The 22227-nt window shown below is 43.4% G+C and overlaps 2 protein-coding genes across 3 annotated transcripts in view; both read right to left on the bottom strand.

Annotated features, from left to right (window-relative positions):
* The window catches only part of THSD4 (thrombospondin type 1 domain containing 4), a 696080-nt gene that overhangs the window by 622602 nt on the left and 51251 nt on the right, over window positions 1–22227 (bottom strand). For both annotated transcript variants that reach the window (XM_066592520.1, XM_066592521.1), the window contains exons 2-3: window positions 17957–18079; window positions 6838–6907 (exon numbers count right to left, since the gene is read on the bottom strand). In XM_066592520.1, coding sequence (XP_066448617.1) covers window positions 6838–6907; window positions 17957–17985 — 99 coding nt within the window. In that variant the 5' untranslated portion in view covers window positions 17986–18079. The remainder of the gene's footprint in view (window positions 1–6837; window positions 6908–17956; window positions 18080–22227) is intronic.
* LOC136612281 (uncharacterized) lies at window positions 9243–14388 on the bottom strand. Its single transcript, XM_066592519.1, has 2 exons — window positions 12363–14388; window positions 9243–11025 (listed from the first exon to the last, which is right to left on the bottom strand). Exons 1-2 carry the CDS (start codon window positions 13417–13419, stop codon window positions 9437–9439), a joined length of 2646 nt encoding a protein of 881 aa, XP_066448616.1. The 5' UTR covers window positions 13420–14388; the 3' UTR covers window positions 9243–9436.

The following is a 22227-nucleotide window of genomic DNA, read 5'->3' as shown; positions in this document are numbered from 1 at the left end:
ACCCCCCCCCCCCCCCAATTGCTAATATTCTGGACCCTACAGTATGGCAGCAATGTAGAAAGGACTGAAGCTGAATCTCTTATTGAGAATTATTTAGGATAAAAAATAATCTTTAGATGGAATACAAAATTGTGTTTTGGAGGGAGAATGGTGCAGACCTGAATCCTTGTAAAATATCTAAAATCAGAGGAAAGTGGCATCTTCATCACTTTCCAGCACTCTGTACTGGAGTTCCCATTTCCCTGCCTGCACAACCTTTGTATGTGATGAAGAACCTCCCTAATCCCAAACCTTCAGCCTGCAGTAATGCAGCAAATGGCAAATAAGGAGGAGGGGGATGAAGCTGCAGTTTCTCTCTCTGTTAGATGGCATGCTGCGAGAGTGAAGTAGAAATTGGCTCACAGTACCAAGCACAACACAAACGTAACTCAAAGATAATGATGCCGACTCAATAGTCAGGATGAGGGAAAAGGTTCATCTTCAATGCAAACAATTAAAAAAATAGAGGAGATAATTTCTGGCTGCTCTACATCTACAGTAGCATGCCTAGTCTTATTTTTTTAAGGATGGGTACGGTTTAACATAACATGGCTCATTTCCATGTTCGTTAGTGATTCCCTAACTGCATAATCATGCAAATTTGGAAGGTCAACTGCATTTCAAAATGTGTCTCAACTAAAAAGCAATTTAAAATCGATTAAACATTTCCCACTTTTTCTTCTGGCACACATTTGCAGTTGTTTACTCAACCAATCACGGGGTCTAAAATATAGAAAAAAGGCAACCTGAGTTCTTGATTTGTCAATCCAAGGAAAGGCAGGTTTGAATTTGGATGATTTTTTTTTAGAACACGACATATACTGCACTTGAGAACTGAATAATTCATTTAAATATATGATAGCTTTTATCATATTACAGGACATTTATGGGCCTGCAATATGGACGAGTCTACTGACCCAAACTTACAGCATTATAGAGATCTATGTTTGAGGCAGAAGACCAGCAGTCAGGCCCATAAAACGCTCCTATGAAACGGTCCTTAGGCTGGGGTTAGGATGGTTTTTATTTGGCAATAATTTTTTTTAATTTAAAAAAATGATCATATGGTATCTGACGACACATCTCATTCATTTCTATGAGATTTAAACTGCTGCCAAAGCACATCAAAATTAACCCTTTCCAATCCACTGTCTGACGTCTACAGACATTCTGATTGAAGGCTGTACAGCTTATGATGTTGGAAGACATCCGGCAGGGTATTCTTACTGTATATTACTGGCCGCTCTGTTCTCGGGGGCCTCTTCAGCATGTCCAATACTGCATTACTGGCTCTAGCCAGCAGGTGGCGCCATTGTATAATGGCAGAAAGAGAGAGCCCCCTAGGAAACCCTGAATCCAAAATTGGATTGCGAAGGGTTAATTCCATCACAAGATTTGTCACAATCTCTTGTCTAGTCAACGAGACTCTGATGGAACAGCATGTGCATTATCATCCATTTTACGGATTATTAAATCAAATGCAGAACAATTTCCTTCATGCAACATTTGTTGCCATGTAGCCCTAACTTTACAGTTAAAAGTTTTAGTAAGGGGGCCAATTAATATTTATTGGACTGGACATTTATTAGAATTGCAAAATTACGCATTAATAGGTTTGCTTGAAAAAGGAGAAAAAAATATTTTCTTAAAACCCAAAAGGGGTAACATACTGCTATCTTGCAGTGTTTAAGTATCACCAGTCTATAAAAGTATTAACACTACATATGAATACAGAGTTTTGGATGTCAGGATATTTTGCAGTAAATAGAGGAACCTATGAAGCTCAGTGTACGAGTCGATGAAAAGCAGACTCCGCATTCTATAGTAATTTAGGCCCTGCGGAGATGTAAAGAATTAAGATATCAGGTAATTATAACAAACGCTTCCCAGTCACAGTGATGAAATTACAGTTTATTCTATTCTATTCCCTCATATTAAAAAAAAGCTAAATTTGACCCTAAAATAAGTATGTTAAACCTTAACTGACCTTTGTGAAAATCCCTAAATGAGACAATCATGCATCAGGGGAAGCAAGGGGACAAAAGGGTCAGTGCTATTTCAAGGTCAATGCATACTATTCTATGAACCTGTAGACTAATAACTGCATCAGAACATTGGCTATGCTGACGGGCATGCAGATGTTCTTGTCAGCACAAAAATCTACAACACAATTTTTGATATCCCATGAGGCTACAGTTAAATGGAGGAAAATTGAAACATGCACCCCGTCAGCAAACAACTGTGCAATCTGGGAAAGATATTGTTAATGCATCCAGGCAAAAAGATACGTTTCATTTTAGCTGACCTTATTCATTAAAATTAGGATTGCAACTAAAATACAATATTCAGTTATGCTCACAGCACATGAACCTAATGGATCAAGTGTTTCATTTTAAAAGGTTCGCTCACTAATATACTCCATCAAGGGTAGAAACTAAGTTGTGATTTATTTTTGGTGCAAATCAGTTTAAATAAATTTACTAGCGATTTTGCACCAAATAGAACAGATGTTAAGCCTCACTAGGCACTTTTCAAAAGTGTTTAGTAGAGAAGGCGTGGTATATGTGGAGTGACAATAAGTGACAAGATGATAAATTCAGCCAATTTTGCATTGAAGAGGGGGTTAAAAACAGGCCAGAATAATGGCCTAAAAATTAATCTGATGATGAATTACCCCCATTAGCATATACCATGGAGTATATAAGCGAACCTTTGAGTACTATTTTATATAAAAGTATCTACATTAAAAGCTGTGCAATGTAGTGCTATATAAGCAATGTGATGTATTTGCTAACATGACGTTACACTCTATATTATAGAGAAAAGCTATGTAGGATTCTTCTGGCTGCCATTGTCATCAAATAGATCCTTAACAGCTCAGCTAAGCTCCTTTAGGCTTCCTTCCCACATAGTTTTTTTTCTGGCATTTTTCCTAGCTGGTGAAAAATGCTATGAAGTTCATTTCTTTTTTTGTAGAGAAGTCTATGAGAAAACATCAGAAAAAGCACCATTCCTATAGCATGGTGTCATGGCTCTTAAAAAAAAAACAAACAAAAAAAAAAAACAAACACACACCAAAAACTTGGTAAAGCCACAATGTCATATTAATTGCTCATATGACCATTACAGCCAATTGCTGGCCTTAGTGGTCATGTGTGCATGAATGTCAAGTGACCCCTGAGACCAGCAATTGGCTGCAGCAGTTTTGGAAATAGGCTGCACTTAGAGATGAGCGAGCGTACTCGGAAAAGCACTACTCGCTCGAGTAATGTGCTTTATCCGAGTATCGCTGTGCTCGGGTCTGAAGATCAGGGTGCCGCTGCGGCTGACAGGTGAGTCGCAGCGGGGAGCAGGGGAGAGCGGGCGGGAGAGAGGGAGAGAAAGATCTTACCTCCGTTCCTCCCCGCTCTCCCTTGCAGCTCCCCGCTCCGTGCCGGCACCCGAATCTTCAGACCCGAGCACAGCGATACTCGGATAAAGCAAATTACTCGAGCGAGTAGTGCTTTTCCGAGTACGCTCGCTCATCTCTAGCTGCACTAGATGGACATGGTCTCCTGTCAGCCTAATATACTATGTTACTATGTGAGCAATAACCATGAAGTGGTTCCTTAATATTTCATAGGGAGCATAGTGGAGGGTAGCAGATCAGCAGCGCTGAACAGAGGCACAGTGAAAGGGGGAGTACTCACTATGTTGTTATTTCTTTACACTATTCTCTACCAATTATTATTTATCTTTTTTACGTGTCAGAAAACCACCTATATACATTTTTTGGTAATGGTAATGGAGCATATTAATCAATGAAAGAATACCTGCTTATAGTAAGGGTGCATTCACACGAGCGTGTTTTTGTGCGTACTTAGGTGCGTACATACGTCCACACCTAGGTACGAGCAAAAACACGCGTGAACACAGCTGCGTGCTTGTTGGCAATGGAGCCGTGGCTGCTGCCGGCAGCTCCATTGAAAACAATGCTCTGCCGGCGCCCTGCATTTTTTTTTCAGGGAAGGGCTTTACATATAAGCCCTTCCCTGAAAAAGAAACATTTTAGTGCAAAACAAAAAAAAATAAAATAAAAAAGAATTAAAAAAAACAAAAACAAAACCTCTCCGCAGCTGCCGTGACCCCCGCGGGCATAAAGAACACATCTGCCGCATTTCCTTCACCCCCGCTAGTTAAAAGAATTCCCTGCTGCTACATCAGGGAATTCTTTTAACTAGTGGGGATGAAGGACACATCTGTGTTCTTCATCCCCGCGGGGGACACGGCAGCGGCGGACAGACAAGTACATTTTTTTTTTTTTTTTACACTAAAATTTTTTACTTTCAGGGAAGAGCTTATATGTAAAGCCCTTCCATGAAAAAGAATGCAGGGGTGTCGGCAGACGGTTGCTTTCAATGGAGTCGCCGGCAGCAGCCACGGCTCCATTGAAAACAATGCGTGCATTCCCTATGGTGCACGCATGTCCTATCTTTGCAGGCACGCACCTCTAAAGCACGGACATGTGAACACACCATAGGGAACGCATTGTTGCAAATAGAAGCGTGTTTTTGTGCGTGCGTATGTACGCACAAAAACACGCTTGTGTGAACGCACCCTAAAGACCACATAATGTCACAAGGCACATGATTTCATGTAACACCCACTTACCTATCTATATTACCAGCATAGTAGAAATGGTCTTATAACAGTGAGAAGAGCTATCAGGCACACCCCCTCTTATTGCTGTCTACACTGTTACCTTACCCATACAATACCTGTTACATATAGGATATAAGTATCTTGGTTTGCAGCATTTTATCTATTCAAAATAGCTGACACCTTTACATTATAATAAACTATTATTCCTAATTCCACTGAATAGCTCTTTCCTGAGCATGGATATAGCTCTAAATAATCACAGTCACCGTACTGGGATGGGCTTTCTACTAGTATAGTATAAGTGCAGTAAAAATGGAAGGATGCAATCAAGACAGCCAAGGAGAGAATTGTAGAGAAGGGGAGGTGGGATGTGAATTCGATGGCTAGTTGGTTGTTTTTTTTTACAAAAAAAAATTTAAAAAAATTATTTAACATTTTCAAACTTACACAAGACAGGTATGAACTGAACTGTTCGGTCCCCTGGTCAACCAGTCTTCCAACAAATAAATTGACAAAGCCAAGATAAAGAGCCCACATGGATAGTATGTAACCATTTTGTCATTTAAAACAGTAGAAGTATCAACTCTACAACCTTCCAAAACAGGCAAACACCAACAAAGAAAGGAAAAGAAGAAAAATTGGACGTAGGGGAAGAGGAGGTGTTAGGAATGAGTTATTCAAAGTCTGATGACTAGGTGTATTAAGGCCCATTTACATGCCACAATTATCGCCCACAATTCGTTTAAACTATCGCAATGAGCGTCAATTGTTACATATAAATGCTAGCATCTTGTGCACTTTACAACTGAATGATGATTTTAAGGTCACTTAAAATCCATCTTTCAGCTGCAGAGAAGTAAAGTATCTCTCAACAGACCGCATACTGTGTTCTCCATGGGAGTCCGGAGATTACATTGTACTCTGTTGGCAGCCCCAAGGAGAACAATGTAGCCGTGTGCAGAGCCCAGCCCACATGCTGGGCTCTGCAAACAGCTCCACAAAGCCCTTTTACATGCAAATGAAGATGATAAACTGTCAATTGACATTAGTGTCCATTAACACTTTATGCAAAATGATCGCTAAAATTTTCGCTTGAAAGATCTTTGCGTGTAAATGGGCCTTTACTCTTCCACAATAAATGAAATGGAAGACTGCTCAAATGTAATTTTTCTGTCCAATTGCCCTCAACTTTCATCCATGTTTTAAAAGGTTCTCAGCAGGAAACCCCTATTAATGGGGGGCACCCTGTTTAGAACCCATCTCTAAGAGCCAGAATGGCTAGCTGGTGGATTTGAGCCGTCCATGTAATACTACATTGTAGTGATTGAGATGACAGAGTATAAGGGGTAGAGGATAGACAAAAAGTAGAAACAAGTATTATTACGTTCTTACAAATCTGTGTATCAATGTAAACTATTTTTTTCAATGTGAAAAATAAGACATTAAATTTCCCAACTAGAGATGAGCGAACGTGTTCTTAACGAACACTTACGCACCCGGACACCGGCTTTACCGAGGACTTCAGTGTCCGCGCGTAAAGATTCGGGGGGCGCCGGGGGGCGGGGAGAGGCGCGGCGGCGCGGGCGGCAGCAGCGGGGAACAGGGGGGAGCCCTCTCTCTCTCCCTCTCCCCCCCACTCCCCGCCGCACCCCCCCGTGCTGCCACGGCGACCCCCGAACTTTTTTCGCCCGAGCACGGAATTGCTCGCAAAGTTCGGTGTTCGGGCGAAAAGGGGCGGAGCCGAACACGTTCGCTCATCTTTATTTCCAACCAAGAATCTCTAGTTATTAGTCTAAACTTCTGACATGTTGGGCAACTTTTAAGAACAGAATCTCACTGTAAATATTGAATAAAGGAGGTGACCTTAAGGCAACGCTGCTGGGAAATTTATGTAAAGAACTTATTTTCAACCACAGAGAAAATTTAGTTAAATTAGGGCTATTAGTAACAAAACCAAATAAATATAGTCACTTGATTTATTGACTCCCTTGTAGCCTCAGCTGCTCAAGGATTAAATGTGCAAGTCTAATCAATAAAAGGACACATCATTTTTTACAAATGGAAACACATGAGTTAAAGGCAAACTTTGCTTAACCTTTTACTACTGGGGCAACAGAAAATAACATTGGATGGTGAACAGTGAAGATTTTTTTTTACCTTTCTGTGGTCGATTGACAGCTGTGAGAAAACCAGCTGAAATCCTAACAGTACTATGGAGCTGACCAATCTGCAAAGAAAAACAGAGTGGGTAATGTAAAAATAACTTAATATTCACTCCGGCATTCCAGCTGCATACCAGCACATTGAGTAGTAATTACAGATGCTGCATTCCTTTAAAATGACATCTCTTTACACTGTACACATAAGTCAAAAAGGAAACATTTGCTTCATTAATTCACAAAAACATCTTTCTTTCCACAATGGGGTCATGAAGTGCTCAATGTACCTGTTAATAAACTGAGGGAGGTTTCCCTCCATTTACAGCAGATATTTTTCACTGGTCAGACAATATAGAACAATGCAGATAATAGAGATCAGGGGTGTGCAATATTTTCTTTTCCAAGAGTCACATTGTCCAATTGAACTAATCCCAAGGGCTGCAGTAAATGCTAAAGGGGTATTAGGAGCTGAGACATTTATGACATATGGAAAGAACATGCCGTAAAGGTCCAATATGTGCAAGTTACAGCACTGGGACTCCCACAGAGTTTTTTAAAATTCTACATCTATTATTTGCAAAGTCTGATAATCTGACACTTATTTCACTGTGTAGAACTGCAAGACAAGAAACAAACGTGTACTCAAATTATTGGTTAGTAGCAGATTTTCTGTAAATAGGAATGAATCACTTACATTCATTTCTGTGATTAGATGTAGGGATGCAGAAGAAAAATAATGGGAGATTTACTTATACTGCCTAAGGCCCCCTGCACACGAGCGGAAATTCCACGGAGGGATTTCCCGCGGAATTTCCGCTGCTGGAAGCCTGCATAGGATTGCGTTAACAAAAGCAATCCTATGCAGAAAGCCGCGATTTGGCCGCGCAAAATATCGCGCAGTAAACAAATCGCGGCATGCTCTATTTCTGAAATATCACTCACCCGCTGCTGGCTTCGGTCTGCGCATGCAGCCGGAGCCAGCGGGCGCGGGCGAGTACGCGCTGGTCCCTGCAGGCACTCGGGTCGGGTCCCGCGGCGAGAATTCTCGCCGCCGGATTTGACCCGCCCATCTGCAGGTGGCCTAATAGTTAGACAGGGCAAACTTACATTAGACAGTCTTAAAATGCACCAAGTTTTTCACAGTGGCTCTTGCTGGATGATAATTTGGTGCATCTCTAGACATTTCTGTCTAACTTCATACCACCTTTGAGTTGCCTTAGTTTATGCCCGTTTTTGACTCATTATGTGACACTTAGGCCATGCACCGCTTCCTATTAATTTTTTAATGCAGTCACAATAGTGTGAAAAGTATCTAAAACACATAGCAAATGTTATGTAAAGCATGTAATACAGTTTTGTAGACAGAATTCAATAGTAAATCTGCCCCGGTGTGTTTGCACTTGTTATTTTTTTTTTTTAAATGTTGTAGTAATTCACTAATGTTTTTCCTGGAGGCATCCATATTGTTCCTGTATTGTCTGTATAGACATTACAACATGGTATTTTCTTTATGGCAGCTGTAATAAATGGGAGTCAATTGACAAAGAAATGTCATAGATTATTCCAGTCTCCAGAAAGTGTCCAGGGAGTCACAAGTGAGATAAATAAAGCACCTTATTTGGTTGTATGGTGTTATTATACTGCATTATCTAGGTCTCCAAAAGTATAACTGAGCTACCATTAAATTCCCCACTCTCTGCCCAGTCTGACCCAGTCTAAACAGCAAAACTGTTGGTGGCCACTAGAAAAAAAATAAAAAATTGATATTTTAATATGATCCTTTAGGATTACTGAAGCTTCTGAGCTCCCTGACTCTTAACTCCCATGTTGACTGTAGAGAGACTCTGTACATGAAGAGGTAGGCCAAGCATGACAGAGGAGATGTCGTCACCTGTGCTGGGACGCCACTGCTGATATAGGAGTTATGGTATGTGGCGTAAAGTTTAGTGGAATTAGGCAATTTGTAGAGAGCGCAGTATTAAATATGTAGCATGAGGCCAAATGGCCAGGACTTTGCTTTATGTTCTAATGCACTGTGGAAGTGTCAAATGCTATGTAAACTGTAAAGACATCTGGCTGATGCCAGAATTAAACAGAACCCTTATTGTGGACTGAGTTCCTGAGCATGTGCTAGCAGTCTTATTGGCGGTCCCAAGAGACAAATCTACTGATGTCAAAGGAGTTTTTTGGGACGTGAAAATATATATATTTTTTAGAGGCTTAAAATGGTATGAAATAAAGGACACGGATTACTTACCGGTAGTCCCTTTTCCAGGAGTCATCACGACGGCCCCATTACATATGGAGGTTGCCCTCTGACCCAGGTAGGGACAGGAAGAGTTTAAAAGCACCTCCCTTTCCACCCATGCTTCAGTGACTTATAAATCATTACGGTGGACAATGTTTACTAAACCAAATTTTACCTTTATTCGGTCATATTTACATTTGAAGAACATAAATTATTCTTAAAGGGGAGGGAACTATGGGCCGTCGTGATGACTCCTGGAAAAGGGACTACCGGTAAGTAATCCGTGTCCTTCCAGAGCGTCATCCCGACGGCCCCATTACATATGGAGTATACCAAATTATACGTGGCCCTAGGGTGGGACTACTGCCTGAAGGACTTTACGTCCGTAACTCAGGTCTTTGTCCGACTGGACGTTAACCCTGTAATGTCGGGTAAATGTATGTATACTCGACCAGGTCGCCGCCTTGCAGATCTGCTCGGCAGACGCCTGGCCTTTTTCTGCCCAAGAGGAGGAAAGAGAGCGAGTGGAGTGAGCTCTAATTTTTCCCGGAGGGTCGAGACCCCTGGCTTTATATGCCTCTTGGATGGCGGTCTTGATCCACCTCGCGATGGTGCTCTTAGTTGCCGTCTTTCCTTTTGCCGGCCCCTGAAATTGAATGAAGAGGTTATTATTTTTACGGAAAGAGCGGGTGGCCTCTAGGTACGCTAGAACAGCTCTCCTAACGTCTAGGTTATGAAATTCTCTCTCTTTCTCGTTACGGGGATTTTGACAGAAGGAGGGCAGAGTGATCGTCTGCTCCCTATGAAATTTTGACACTACCTTCGGAAGGAAGGCTGGGTCTAGTTTGAAGGTAATCCTGTCGTCTTGTATTACCATGTATGGTTCAATACATTGTAATGCTTGCAATTCCCCTATTCTCCGAGCCGATGTTATGGCAACTAAAAGGGTAACTTTTAGTGTGAGCAGCCTCAAGGAGAGTTGTGAGAGGGGTTCGAAGGGGGATTGGCAAAAGCTAGTTAAGACTATATTTAGGTCCCAGGTAGGAAAGGTTTCTCTAACAAAGGGTCGAAGCCGTTCTGCCCCTTTGAGAAACCTACGCACCCAGCGGTGTTCTGCCAAGGGAAAATCTAGATAGGACCCTAGTGCTGCTGTATGGACTTTAAGGGTTCTAGGACTAAGGCCTTTTTCTAGGCCTGCCTGCAAAAATTCCAGGATTACGGGAATGTCAATTCCTGGGATTTTCCCTGGCTCTATTTTACAGAACTCTGTGAATTTTTTCCATATCCTATCGTAGATGGCTATCGTGATAGGTTTACGGCTTTTTGTTAGGGTAGTAATTACATTATGGGAGAGTCCCTTCCCACGCAGTATCATGCTTTCAGCATCCATGCTGCTAGCTTCAATTTCTCGACCCCTGGGTATGTTAGTGGGCCCTGGAGGAGAAGATCTTCTACGGCTGGTAGTAGGAATGGACCCTGGATCGCCAAGGCTTTTAGCAGGGGATACCAGGGCCTTTTGTCCCACATAGGGGCAACTAGTATGACTGACGCCCGGCTGGTTTGGATTTTCCTGAGGGTGCGGGGGATCAGTGGGAAGGGAGGAAAGGCGTAGGCTAGGTCCATGTCCCAGCTTTGGGACAGGGCGTCTACCCCGCGTGGATTGTCTCTGGGGTTCAGCGAGTAAAAGTCCTGGCACTTTGAATTTCTCTTCGTGGCGAACAGGTCTATCTGCGGTTCTCCCCACTGGCAGATTAGTTGGTCGAAGACTCGCTGATTCAGTCCCCATTCTCCTGGATGGATGCTCTGTCTGCTCAGGAAGTCGGCAGCGACGTTTGTGGACCCTTTTAAGTGGATCGCTGAGAGGGACAGCACGTTGGATTCCGCCCAGCGGAGTATCTCTGTTGCCAGTCGTTGCAGGTGCGGGTGTCGCGTTCCCCCCTGGTGACGAACAAATGACAGAGCTGTCATATTATCGGTTAGGATTTTGACATGCCTTCCTTTTATAAGGGGTTCTGCCGCCTGAAGGGCTTCCCAGATTGCCCTTAGTTCTCTGAAATTGGATGAGCGTTTAGCTACTTGGGGGTCCCAAATCCCCTGTAGATTTTGGTCGGCTACTTGGGCTCCCCATCCCGTTTTGCTGGCATCTGTTGTGATGGGTACGGTAGATTCTTGTGACCAAGAGGTACCTTTGCTTAGGTTCCTCTGTGAGGTCCACCAGCGTAGGGACTCTTTGACTCGGACGGACAGGCTCACCTTCTTATCCAGGGATGTCTGCCGTTTGTCCCAGTTGGCAAGGATAAATCCTTGTAATTGCCGGGTATGGGCCTGTGCCCATGGGACTATCTGAATGCAAGCCGTCAGGATGCCCAGCACCTTCATTGTTTCTCTAATGGAAACCGCCGTAGCCTGACAGAAGGATTTTACTCTTTGGGTGAGGTCTTCCTTCCTAGATGATGGAAGCCGGGATTCCTGGATGTGGGAGTCTAGTAATACTCCCAGGTACACCTTTTGTGTACCAGGGTTCAAGTCGGACTTCTGCTTGTTAACTATCCACCCTAAACTGTTTAGGGTGGATAAGACCATGGATAGGTCTATACGCATGGTCTTCTCCGTCCTTGACACCAACAAAAAGTCATCCAGATACGGAAATATGCGGATCTGATTCCGCCTGAAGTAGGCTACCATCTCTATAACGATTTTCGTGAATACCCGAGGGGCGGTGGAGATTCCGAATGGAAGGGCCGTGAATTGGTAATGTTGGATCTTGTCTCCCTCCCGCAGAGCAAACCTCAGGTACTTGTGATGGGCTGCCGTTATTGGGACATGGTAATATGCATCTTTAAGATCTATGGTGCACATTACACTATCTCGATCTATTAGTGGGACGATGGATCTTACTGTTTCCATCTTGAATTTTTTGTACGAGATAAATTGATTTAGGGCTTTAAGATTAAATATAGTCCTAATGGAACCATTCTGTTTTTTTATTAGAAATAGGGGGGAATAGAATCCCTCACCCCTTTCATAATCGGGGACTTGTGTAATGACCCCTAGGTCCTTAAGTTCCTGAACGCCTTTTATGAGGTTCCCTTGTTCCTGTAGGGACCCCGGGGAGGTTATAAGGAATCTCCTAGGGGGTAGCGAGTGGAATTCAATTTGGTACCCTGCTTCGATTATTCGGAGTACCCAGGGGTTAGACGTTACCCCTTGCCACTGGCTTAGATAGCCCGCTAATCTACCCCCTGTTTGTTCAGGGGAGGGTTGGACTTCCTTACCCCGACCTCCCTTGGGGTACGACCATCTTCCAGTCTTCCCTTTCCCTTTAACTTCGGGAGGAGGCTGGCGCATCCTCTTCGGGAAGGATGGTTTCCTGAAAGGTTGTCTGTCAGGCAGGGTTTTACTCTTGTCGCCGACTTTTTCCAGGATTTTGTCCAGGACGGGCCCAAACATATATTCCCCTTGGAAGGGGATGGCGCAGAGCTTATTTTTGGATGTAATGTCTGCGGCCCAAGTCTTCAGCCATAGTGCCCTTCTCGCTGAGTTGCTGAGGACTCCGGTTTTTGCCCCGTATCTTACCGTCTCCGCTGATGCGTCAGCCAGGAAGGCGGTAGCCATTTTTAAGAGGGGGAGACAGCTGGCCAACTCCTCTCTGGGGGCCCGATCCTTTATGGAGGCTTCTAGCCTGTTTAGCCAGAGCGCCATGGATCTAGCCACTGAGGTTGAGGCTATGTTAGCCTCGATGGTGAGGGATGTTGCCTCCCAGGCTTTCTTCATTAATCCGTCGATTTTTTTATCCATCGGATCGGATAGCTGGGAGGTGTCCTCGAAGGGCAAGAGGGTCTTCTTGGCCACTTTTGCGATCTGGATGTCCACCTTGGGGGTTTCCCTGTACAGGCGGACGTCCTCGGTAGCGAATGCGAGCCGGTTTCGGATCTCTTTTGGAACAGTGATCCTTTTTTCCGGTTCCTGCCATTCATCTATGATCACTTGCTGCAGCGTCTGGTTGACTGGGAACATGATCTTTCTTCTAGATCGGAGGCCGCCAAACATCTCATCCTGGATTGTTCTCGGCGGGTTATCTTCCTCAATTTGCATTGTTTCCCTCACCGCCTTGATGAGGTGCGCAATGTCGTTTGATGAGAAGTAATATTTCTTCTCGTCTTCTATGGGAACCGGTGGGTCCTCTAATTCCCCTTCGGATAGGAGCTCCAGCGATTCACCGGAGATCGAACTCGCCGACTCGGTCTGTCTAGGTCTTTTAGGGACCCGTGACGGACCTGGCTGGGCCTGGGGAAGGGACGCCATGGAAGCCTGCAGCTCTTCCCTTATCATGCAGCGGATATCGGATTTGAATGCTGCTTTCTCCTCTGCGAGAATTTTCCCCGTGCATCTGTGAAGGCAGAGCAATTCACTGTTATAGCAGTGCAAGCGTTGGATTCAGGAGCATTACTTGCGGTAATACACTCACTCCTCGCATAGGGGTTTTTTATAGCTCTCCTCGAGCCTTTTGTTGCAGAGGACGCATTTTTTCGATTTTTTCCTCGGGTCCATTTTCTTTGGACCCTCCTTATCCATCTACCCATGAAAGTGGGGGAGAGGGGAGACAAGAAAGGGAACATATATGCATCCGCTGTACAAGTGACCATTTGCGCATGTTTTGGCGTATAGCCTACTTACAGTTGGTAGGGTGTCAATCTCTCCCTCACGTGCTGAGCTGTCGCGGGTAGACATACTCACATACACTTGTCTGGCAGTCAGCAGGAACCTCCATGGAGTTTAGCCTGCTTTTATGGGGAGGATTTTCAAATTTGGCGCCATTTCCGGGTTTTTGCCGGTAGCCACGCCCCCTACGTTGTGCGCGTGACGTCACCACGCCGGATGACGTCACCGCTATGCGCCCGAGGTCCAGGGAGGCCGCCGCTGCCGTTCCCCTGCCAGGAGGAACTATCCCATCACAGCAGCGGCGGCCCGAACATGCGATCCGCGCGAGGGAGACCAGCGCTACTGGGCGACTGACGGCTCCGTCGGCAGCGCAGGTCGGGGATGCAGGGACTCTTGAGTGTGCGGCCCCGACCTCTACCCCTCCAGGGGGGCCGCACAGCGTGCGGTAAGTATTTCTTTGCGGTAAGTCTTCTTGCCTCCGCAGCTTCCTATCTCCTGCAGCTCTGGAGCTGCTCCTCTGTCCCACCGTAGGGACAGGAAGACACTGAAGCATGGGTGGAAAGGGAGGTGCTTTTAAACTCTTCCTGTCCCTACCTGGGTCAGAGGGCAACCTCCATATGTAATGGGGCCGTCGGGATGACGCTCTGGAAAGAAGAAATAAAAACTCACCTGCGTCAAGTGGGTCCCTGTGAAGCGCTGGAGCCCCAGTCCCCGCTGCTTGGAACCCAGAAGAAGACGGAAAACTGTTATATGTCGTTCGTTGTGCACATGACCACTCAGCCAATCACAAGTTTCAGCACTGATTTTTCCATTGTTGCTGAAGCCTGTGATAGCCTGCCATATGCACAATGTCCAGTGACTGCCTGCTAACTTCTTCTGGGTTCCGAGCAGTAAGGGCTGGGGGTCTAGCTCTTAACAGGAAGCCTCTGTAGCAGCCGAGTATACATTTGTCTTTATTTTATACCATTTTAAATCTTTTATTTTTTCCTGAACTTCCAGAAAATCCCTTTAAATACTCCAGAATATTTGATAATTCACCAACTATTAGATTCTATTGTTGCTGATTTAGAGGAATTTTACTGTAGTGTAACACAGTGACTTTATAAATGTTTTTTATCATTTATCTTGCAATTATCTTGAGTTAAAGGCTGTACTAGAATCTGCAGCTGCATTCACAATCCCCAACTTCATAGTTGACAATCTTCCAGCAGCTTCTTGCTGATTAAATATCTGAACATAACTTGCTTTGGTGATTCAAGTTCAAGAAACTTTACCTTTACACTAGACACTGTACAGTAATTGAAGAAGAACAATTAGCAAAATTGTGAATACAGCTGTGGACTATATAATGTAAAGGCACTGTCACATGGGCCAAATATTTCCTAGATGATCACTGGAAACAGCAATTTTTAGAGCTAGGTGTACCGTGTACACACAGCCACTGACAGTGCACTGAGCGAGAAGTTGCTCAGTAGTCACAAGTGGTTTTATTTCAGCTCACACTGAAACAAAGTGACTAGTGAGCAAGTTCTGGCTCAGTGTAAATGGGTAGTCATTCAATCTTTGAATGAATGGAGGCAGGTGGTCGGAAGAGATCTCATTCACTGAAGACTAATGTTCGTGTGTGAAAGCACAGGAGCGATAGTTGGTGGGTGGACTGTCAGGTGCTTAAAGCACCCGACAGTAGAGATGAGCAAGCATACTCGCTGAGGCAAACTACTCGAGCAAGTAGTGCCTTATTCGAGTACCTGCCCGCTCGTCTCTAAAGATTCGGCTGCCGGCGCGGGTGAGCGGTGAGTTGCGGGAGAGAGTGAGAGAGAGAGATCTCCCCTCCGCTCCTCCCCGATCTCCCAACCCCCTGCCGGCACCCGACTCTTTAGAGACAAGCGGGCAGGTACTCGAATAAGGCACTACTCACTCGAGTAGTTTGCCTCAGCGAGTATGCTCGCTCATCTCTACCCGACAGTCATCCTGTGTAAAGTAACCTTTACGCAGGAACAGTGCGAGATAAGTAATACATTTTATTCCATTTACAGACCCGACAAGTTTAAAAAAATGTCATCCGTGACTGAAGAATGTATACACCCTCTCCCAGAACTGGAGAGACACATAAATCTAGTACCTATCAAAGATAAAATTACCTTAGTTCTAAATTAAACTAGTTTCCTATTTTAAACACTGTTATTAATAGTTTACCTTTTAAGAGACTCAAAGCCATTTCATCAGTGATAGATACCATTTTGAACTAGGATCTCAACATTAACAAATGCAATAACTAAAGAGCTAAAAATTAAGGATACATATCTTACAATATCCTAACTGACCTATGTCAAAAGATCTGGAGCGCCAAATCATGGCCCATAGGCTGGACAAGATCTGTCTTCGTCACACTTCCAAAAAAAGGTGATACTTAAGAATGTTCCAATTACCGCACCATAGCCCTCATACCTCATGCAAGAAAAATTCTTTTAAAGATCATACAAAAATTCATTCCGGCAATTGTTGAATGGGAACTGCCAGATATTCAAGCTGGCTTCTGCAAAGGTCATGGCACCAGAGACCAAATCGCAAACCTGCGCTGGATCATGGACAAGACTCGAGAGTATTAAAAGGACGTGTACATCTGTTTCATCAACTACAGCAAGGCATTTGATAGTGTCAAACATGACAATCTTTGGAAGAGTCTGAAGAAAACGGGCATAGGCGTACCGGCAGGGGGTTCCGGGGTCGCAACGGCGACCCGGCCCCTGCGCTTGAGTCCTCAGCGGAGAAGTAGTCCGGGCCCCAGGGTGAGTGGGTCGGTCTCTCTCTCTCTTTCTCTCTCTCCTCCCCAAGATGCACGGATCTCCCGTGCGGGTCTACGTGCGGATTTTATAAATAAAATTGGCACGTGGACATTGGCCCTCAGGCATAGCTACGGGGTGAGGGGGGAAAAGGGCCTGGGGGGGCCCGAGCTGAACTTTGCACCCGGGCCCCTGAGCCTTTAGGTACTCCCCTGCAAATGGGTATCCCATAACATATTGAACAGCTTATAAGGTCGCTTTACAACAACCAAGAAGCAACAGTCAGGACAGCTTATGGAAACACGGATTGGTTTGAAATAGAGATAGAATGCAGCATTGCTGTATGCCTATCACCAGTCCTTTTCAATCTGTACTCAGAAATGATCATAAGGTGATGCAATTTGGACGAATTAGAAATGGGGATCAAAACTGGTGGCACAAAAATGTCAACAACCTTCAATACACAGATGATACCACCCTGCTTGTGAAAGGGACCTGGAATACCTTATCCAATGAGTGCAAAAGGAAAGCGAACGCATGGGACTGTATCTCAACAGCAAGAAAACGAAAGTCATGACCACAATAAGCAATGGTACAGTGAACATAAACATTAACAATGAAGAAGTCGAGTCAGTCCAAGATTTCATCTTCGTTGGATCCAAAATCAATTTGCAATGGGCAATCTGGACCTGAGATCAAGAGACGGATTACACTTTCTAGGAATGCAATGCAAGGAATGGAAAAGATAGGACATTAGCACTGCAACAAAAACCAGACTGGTCAATGCAATAGTCTTTCCCATAATGACGTATGGTTGCGATAGTTCGACACTCAGAAAAACGGACAGAAGGAAAATTGATGCATTTGAACTATGGTGCTGGGGGAGAAGGCTACCGATACCTTGGACTGTCAAGGCAATGCACAAGGTAGTGTTAGATCATGTCAAACCGAAAATACCAGTAGAGGGCAAAATCAAACAGTGACTCTTTTTTTGGCCATGTGATGCGCGCTAACTCACTGAAAACAGTACTGATGCTTTGCAAAGTCAGAGGAAAGAGAAGATCAGGACGACAAAGAACAAGATGGCTAGATACAAACAAGGCCACCACGAACATGTCAATCGCGGAATTAAAAGAAGCGGTGACAGGAATGTATGGAGAACATTGATCCATGGAGTGACCGAGGGTCGGATGTGACTAAACGGATAATCAACATCATCATCTTACAATCCAATCTCAACTGATGTTCTCACATTCTATGATTAAACAAAGGAATGAAAAGCAGCTGTGATCACATACAAGCTTCTTTACAGTTTTTTTTCCTCGAAATGTCACATGCTAAATACATTAGAAGTCATGCATTGTGACCTAGCAAACAGAACTTCAAGGATCACAGGTCCATAGCAATAATGATGAACAACTCACCGTAAAGATACAATCAAACTGTCAACCATGTTCCTAGGAAATGAAGAATCACTGAAGCGTGAAAAGCTTCCTGAAGGATGACAGTGTGGCTTTGACCTATTGATGATGACAACGAATTCCTACCTGAAACAAAACCAAAACACATAATATATTCATTGTAGAGAAACCAATCAAGTGCTTTCAATTACAAATGTTTAATTAAAAGTATATTCAATTACAAATGAAAATACCATTGTTGAATATTCATCATTACCAGCACAAAACACAAAACTAGTGGAATTACATTTCCTAGTAAAAAAAACAAACAAAACAAAAACAGAACATTATATATAAGTATATACACACACGGGTTAAACTTCACTTTTCTCATGCATCAAAGAGCCTTGGTAACCCATGACTCTGTTGACAGGTCAATGTTTGTTCTACCTTTGCCACTGCATACCAGGGCTAGCCCACAGGATCTGCCATTTTGAAGATCGTTGACTCAGTTGTCTAGACACCATAATTTGGCCCATGGCAAAAGTATTCAGAACATTACTTTGCCCATTTTTCTTGTTTTCAACATCAACTTCAAGAACCAACTGTCCACTTGCCGCCTATCATATCCCATGCCTGTCAATGTTATGCCCGATTGCTGTCGACATTATATAGGTTTGTGCGTGTGAAAAACATAAATAAATTACGTGTGAAAGTTGCCCATGTAAACACAGCCTAAGAGGATTGAAATACCACAACACCATTGCACGCAATCTGGCGTGATGCATATTCTTCAAGATCATACATGAGCACACACTATGGTAACAACCGTATTGGAGCACACATATAAGGTGATAAAATTCTATTTTATTCACATTTTCAATATGGCCTTAATGAATATAATAACCCTTCTAGGCATGCTTTCAGACAATTGGGATAGATGTGTCTGCAAACTTCATTTGCCAATCCAAAGCCTCCATTCCTCAAGGATAGCTTCAGTTAGTGATGTGGGGAATGATGGAAGGGCTGGGCATGGATGGATACAGTGTTTTAGTTCATCCCAGGCTTTGGACTGGCAAATGAATTTGCAGATATTCTGCTCTTCGAGCCAAGCCTCAACACTGCGTGCTGTATGACATGGTGCTTGGTCATGTTGGCAGAGACACGGAGCTGTGCCAAACTATTGCTGCAGGGTAGATACCATATTTTCCAGAATGTCTCTGCACCCATTGGCGTGGAGTGGACTTCACTATAACCAATGGCTCTTGTCCATCCCAGTGGAATTATCCCCACACCATAATAGAACCTCTTCCAAACTTGACTGTTGGGACGACACAGTCATGTAGTTACTGGTCTCCAGACAACCGCCACACTCAAGTGCAGCCATCCGACTGTAAGATGGTGTGCAGTGGTTTAGCTATCCACAACACCTACTTCCACTCATTTGCAGTCCAAGAACAATACTCCAAACACCATAACAAGAGCCTCTGTGCATTCACTGCTGTGATGTTGGGCTTGTGTGCAGCTGCTCATCTATGGTAAAGATTCAGATGCAGTTCCCTACAATCAGTTCTGGTGCTAATGGATGTCCCAATGGCCTGTGAGATCTCCTAAGTGAGTTTTCCGGCAGATGATGTGTGCCACTGCCCTCACAGCTCGTACAAGGCTTCATTGTCTACATTCTATCAGTTTACAAGGTCTCCCATTACATGGCTGCATTGCACACAGACCAAATCTTTTCCTTTTCCAAATAGCACTGCCAACAGTGGACTTTGGAGGCTCCAAAAGCGCTGTGATGTTCTGCACAGATTAGTTGCAAGGCGACATCCCCCCACCGTACCCCGTTGGAAGCCTGTGAACTCTACATCTCATGAGATTCTATATGTTTCCATACTGGGCAGACAGTACAGGATTAGTGGGTGTCCCAATAATTTTGTCAATATAGTGTAGATCTCACCCGTAGAGAGGTTAGTAAAACGTTAAGATTTATGGTACTAATATGCCTTGGAGAGTCAATCGAACTTGGTTTTAATTGCTGCTCATCAACACAAGCTGACTGCACTTGATTTTTATGTAGGTACCAGTTTTATAAAGCACAACAGATTGTGGTGCTTATTGACACATTTATTAAAGGCAGAAATGCCAATTTGCCCCAGCATTGGGTATGCAGGAAATGTTATCTAGTACATATTTTTTTGCACAGGACAGAATGAAAGACACATCAAGGGAGATTTATCAGTAGTGTTATAAGGTGCATGCAATAACAATTTGATAAAAACGGAACAATTTGTACCAAATTTATCAAAACGGGGCAAGTGGTACAACGTATTGGAGAAGGTCTTGTGGACCATGCTTGTCCGGTATCTTCTAAGATTTTTAGATAAAACATTGCTTTTTCATTTCTTTTCCAATGATTAATGTGATACACACAACAGCACCAAACAGTAGAGTGAGCAATGTGTCTCCATTTAAAACACAGTGAATGACTAAAATATATAGCGCTATTGACAGTAATCCGCTTGAGGTATAATTGCAAAACAGTTGCTTTTTGTAAAATCTTCCCACTATTGCTGTCTAGGTCAGTGTTTCACAAGTTGTTGGGGAGGTCCAGTTGGGAAGTCAAATTTGATAGAAGAAATCATAAGCCACGCAGTCCTTTGCTGGCTGCAGCGGTCTCTGGTTTTGTGATGTACTGTAATAGATTCGTGTATATCTTGATGTTATACAGAGTTTAGGAGACAAATACTAAAGACAGAGGGCTAAATTGGGCTAGAACGTAATTTTTCACATAGGCTTTACCCACTGGTGGTGACGCCCAGATACCACCATGTTCCTGGCTGGGTAGGCCCCGGTAGAGAAAGATTGAGAAACCCTGGTCTACACAGTTAAGACTGCATTAGAAGTAAAAATCATTATTACAGCTTTTCATTCATCCACCGTCACATTGAGGACAAATGATTCTTTAATTTCAACACTTAAGACTGAACAGCACAATAGTTGATTATATCAGTGTTTTCCAGCACATCTTTATATTTGCAGTCAAGGAGGAAAATAATTTTGAAGCCACGCAAACTTTTATATGACTTTTTTTGCATTATTTATGTTACTCAGCATATTATAAAGGCTTTTGAAAGCACATTCCTTGATTAAGAATAAAACGTAAGACAATACTAATTTATTACTTTCCATTAAAAGAAAGAGGGCATTGGGTTTCTTCTGCATAAAGATGCGCATTTATAGTCAGCCCTTGTGCACCATGCCTCTTTTAATCTGGATAATGGATTTTACATATGAAAACACTGTAAAAGCTATGTGGCTCTGGGCTGTGGGATGAAATGTCATTGAATTAATCATCCTGGTTAGGCATTGTGATGAGTGCAACTTTAGTCTTTTATCCACACCCTGGGACCCTCAGCAATACGCTTGTGTAATAAAAAAGCTCTTTATTGACTACTGAATGAGGGCAGTTGAGCTTTCTTCCAGTTTAATTGCTACTGGTGAATAACTGGAATTGCTGGACATCTATATCACTTAGTGTCAAAAATTCTGTATTATAATTCTTACAGTTTGCAAACCAATGTTAATACTTGCAGGCGCCTTGTACTAAGGTAAGAATGTGCGCTAATAACGCGACATATACGATGTTTTGCTACTTGCACAACTTAATACGGATGTCCTCGGGATGAAGATAAGAGCAATGTACAAATTGAAGTAATATAATCCACATGTAGTCGAAGTAGAAAACAAAAATGGAAACAGAGACCCCAGGGAGGTTCTATGCAACTGAACAATGTATGACAATAAATGAGCATGTATGCACTACTATCATGTACTGTACAGCACTGCATGACATTAGGGGTTCATGTTGGCTCTTAAAAATACAGTCAGTAGCAATTCCATAGCTTAAATGTAGAAGAGCAGATGTATCATCTAGGTCTGTTATAAACTAGAGCAGGGCCGTAACTATAGTAGGTGCAGGGGATGTGGTCGCACCCGGGCCCAGGAGCTTTAAGGGGCCCATAAGGCCTCTCTTCTCCATATAGGGAGCCCAATACTATTAATAAAACATTATAATTAGGGGCCCTGCTACACATTTTGCATTTGGGCCCAGGAGCTTTAAGTTATGCCTCTGAACTAGAGTACACTTAATTCTTCTTAAGAATTAAAAATGTGTAATCAGTATGTGACTTACCAATATTTTCTACTACATACGTACAATTACAATGTAAAGGGTGAACAAGCAAGCAACCAGTCCTTTCTAAAAAAGCAAAGTAGCCAAACAAATATCTCTTATT

Source organism: Eleutherodactylus coqui, chromosome 2 (genome assembly GCF_035609145.1).
Source record: "Eleutherodactylus coqui strain aEleCoq1 chromosome 2, aEleCoq1.hap1, whole genome shotgun sequence".
In the NCBI taxonomy this organism is placed as follows: domain Eukaryota; kingdom Metazoa; phylum Chordata; class Amphibia; order Anura; family Eleutherodactylidae; genus Eleutherodactylus; species Eleutherodactylus coqui.
This window is presented reverse-complemented; position numbering and strand designations above follow the sequence as displayed.

Bases quoted from the DNA above. Each gene is read 5' to 3' on its own strand.
- LOC136612281 (XM_066592519.1), bottom strand. From the start codon at position 13,419: ATGATAAGGGAAGAGCTGCAGGCTTCCATGGCGTCCCTTCCCCAGGCC. The intron at 11,026-12,362 runs GTAAGGAAGTCC...GTTCGTCACCAG, and splicing joins GTACCCCAAGGGAGGTCGGG to GGGGGAACGCGACACCCGCA.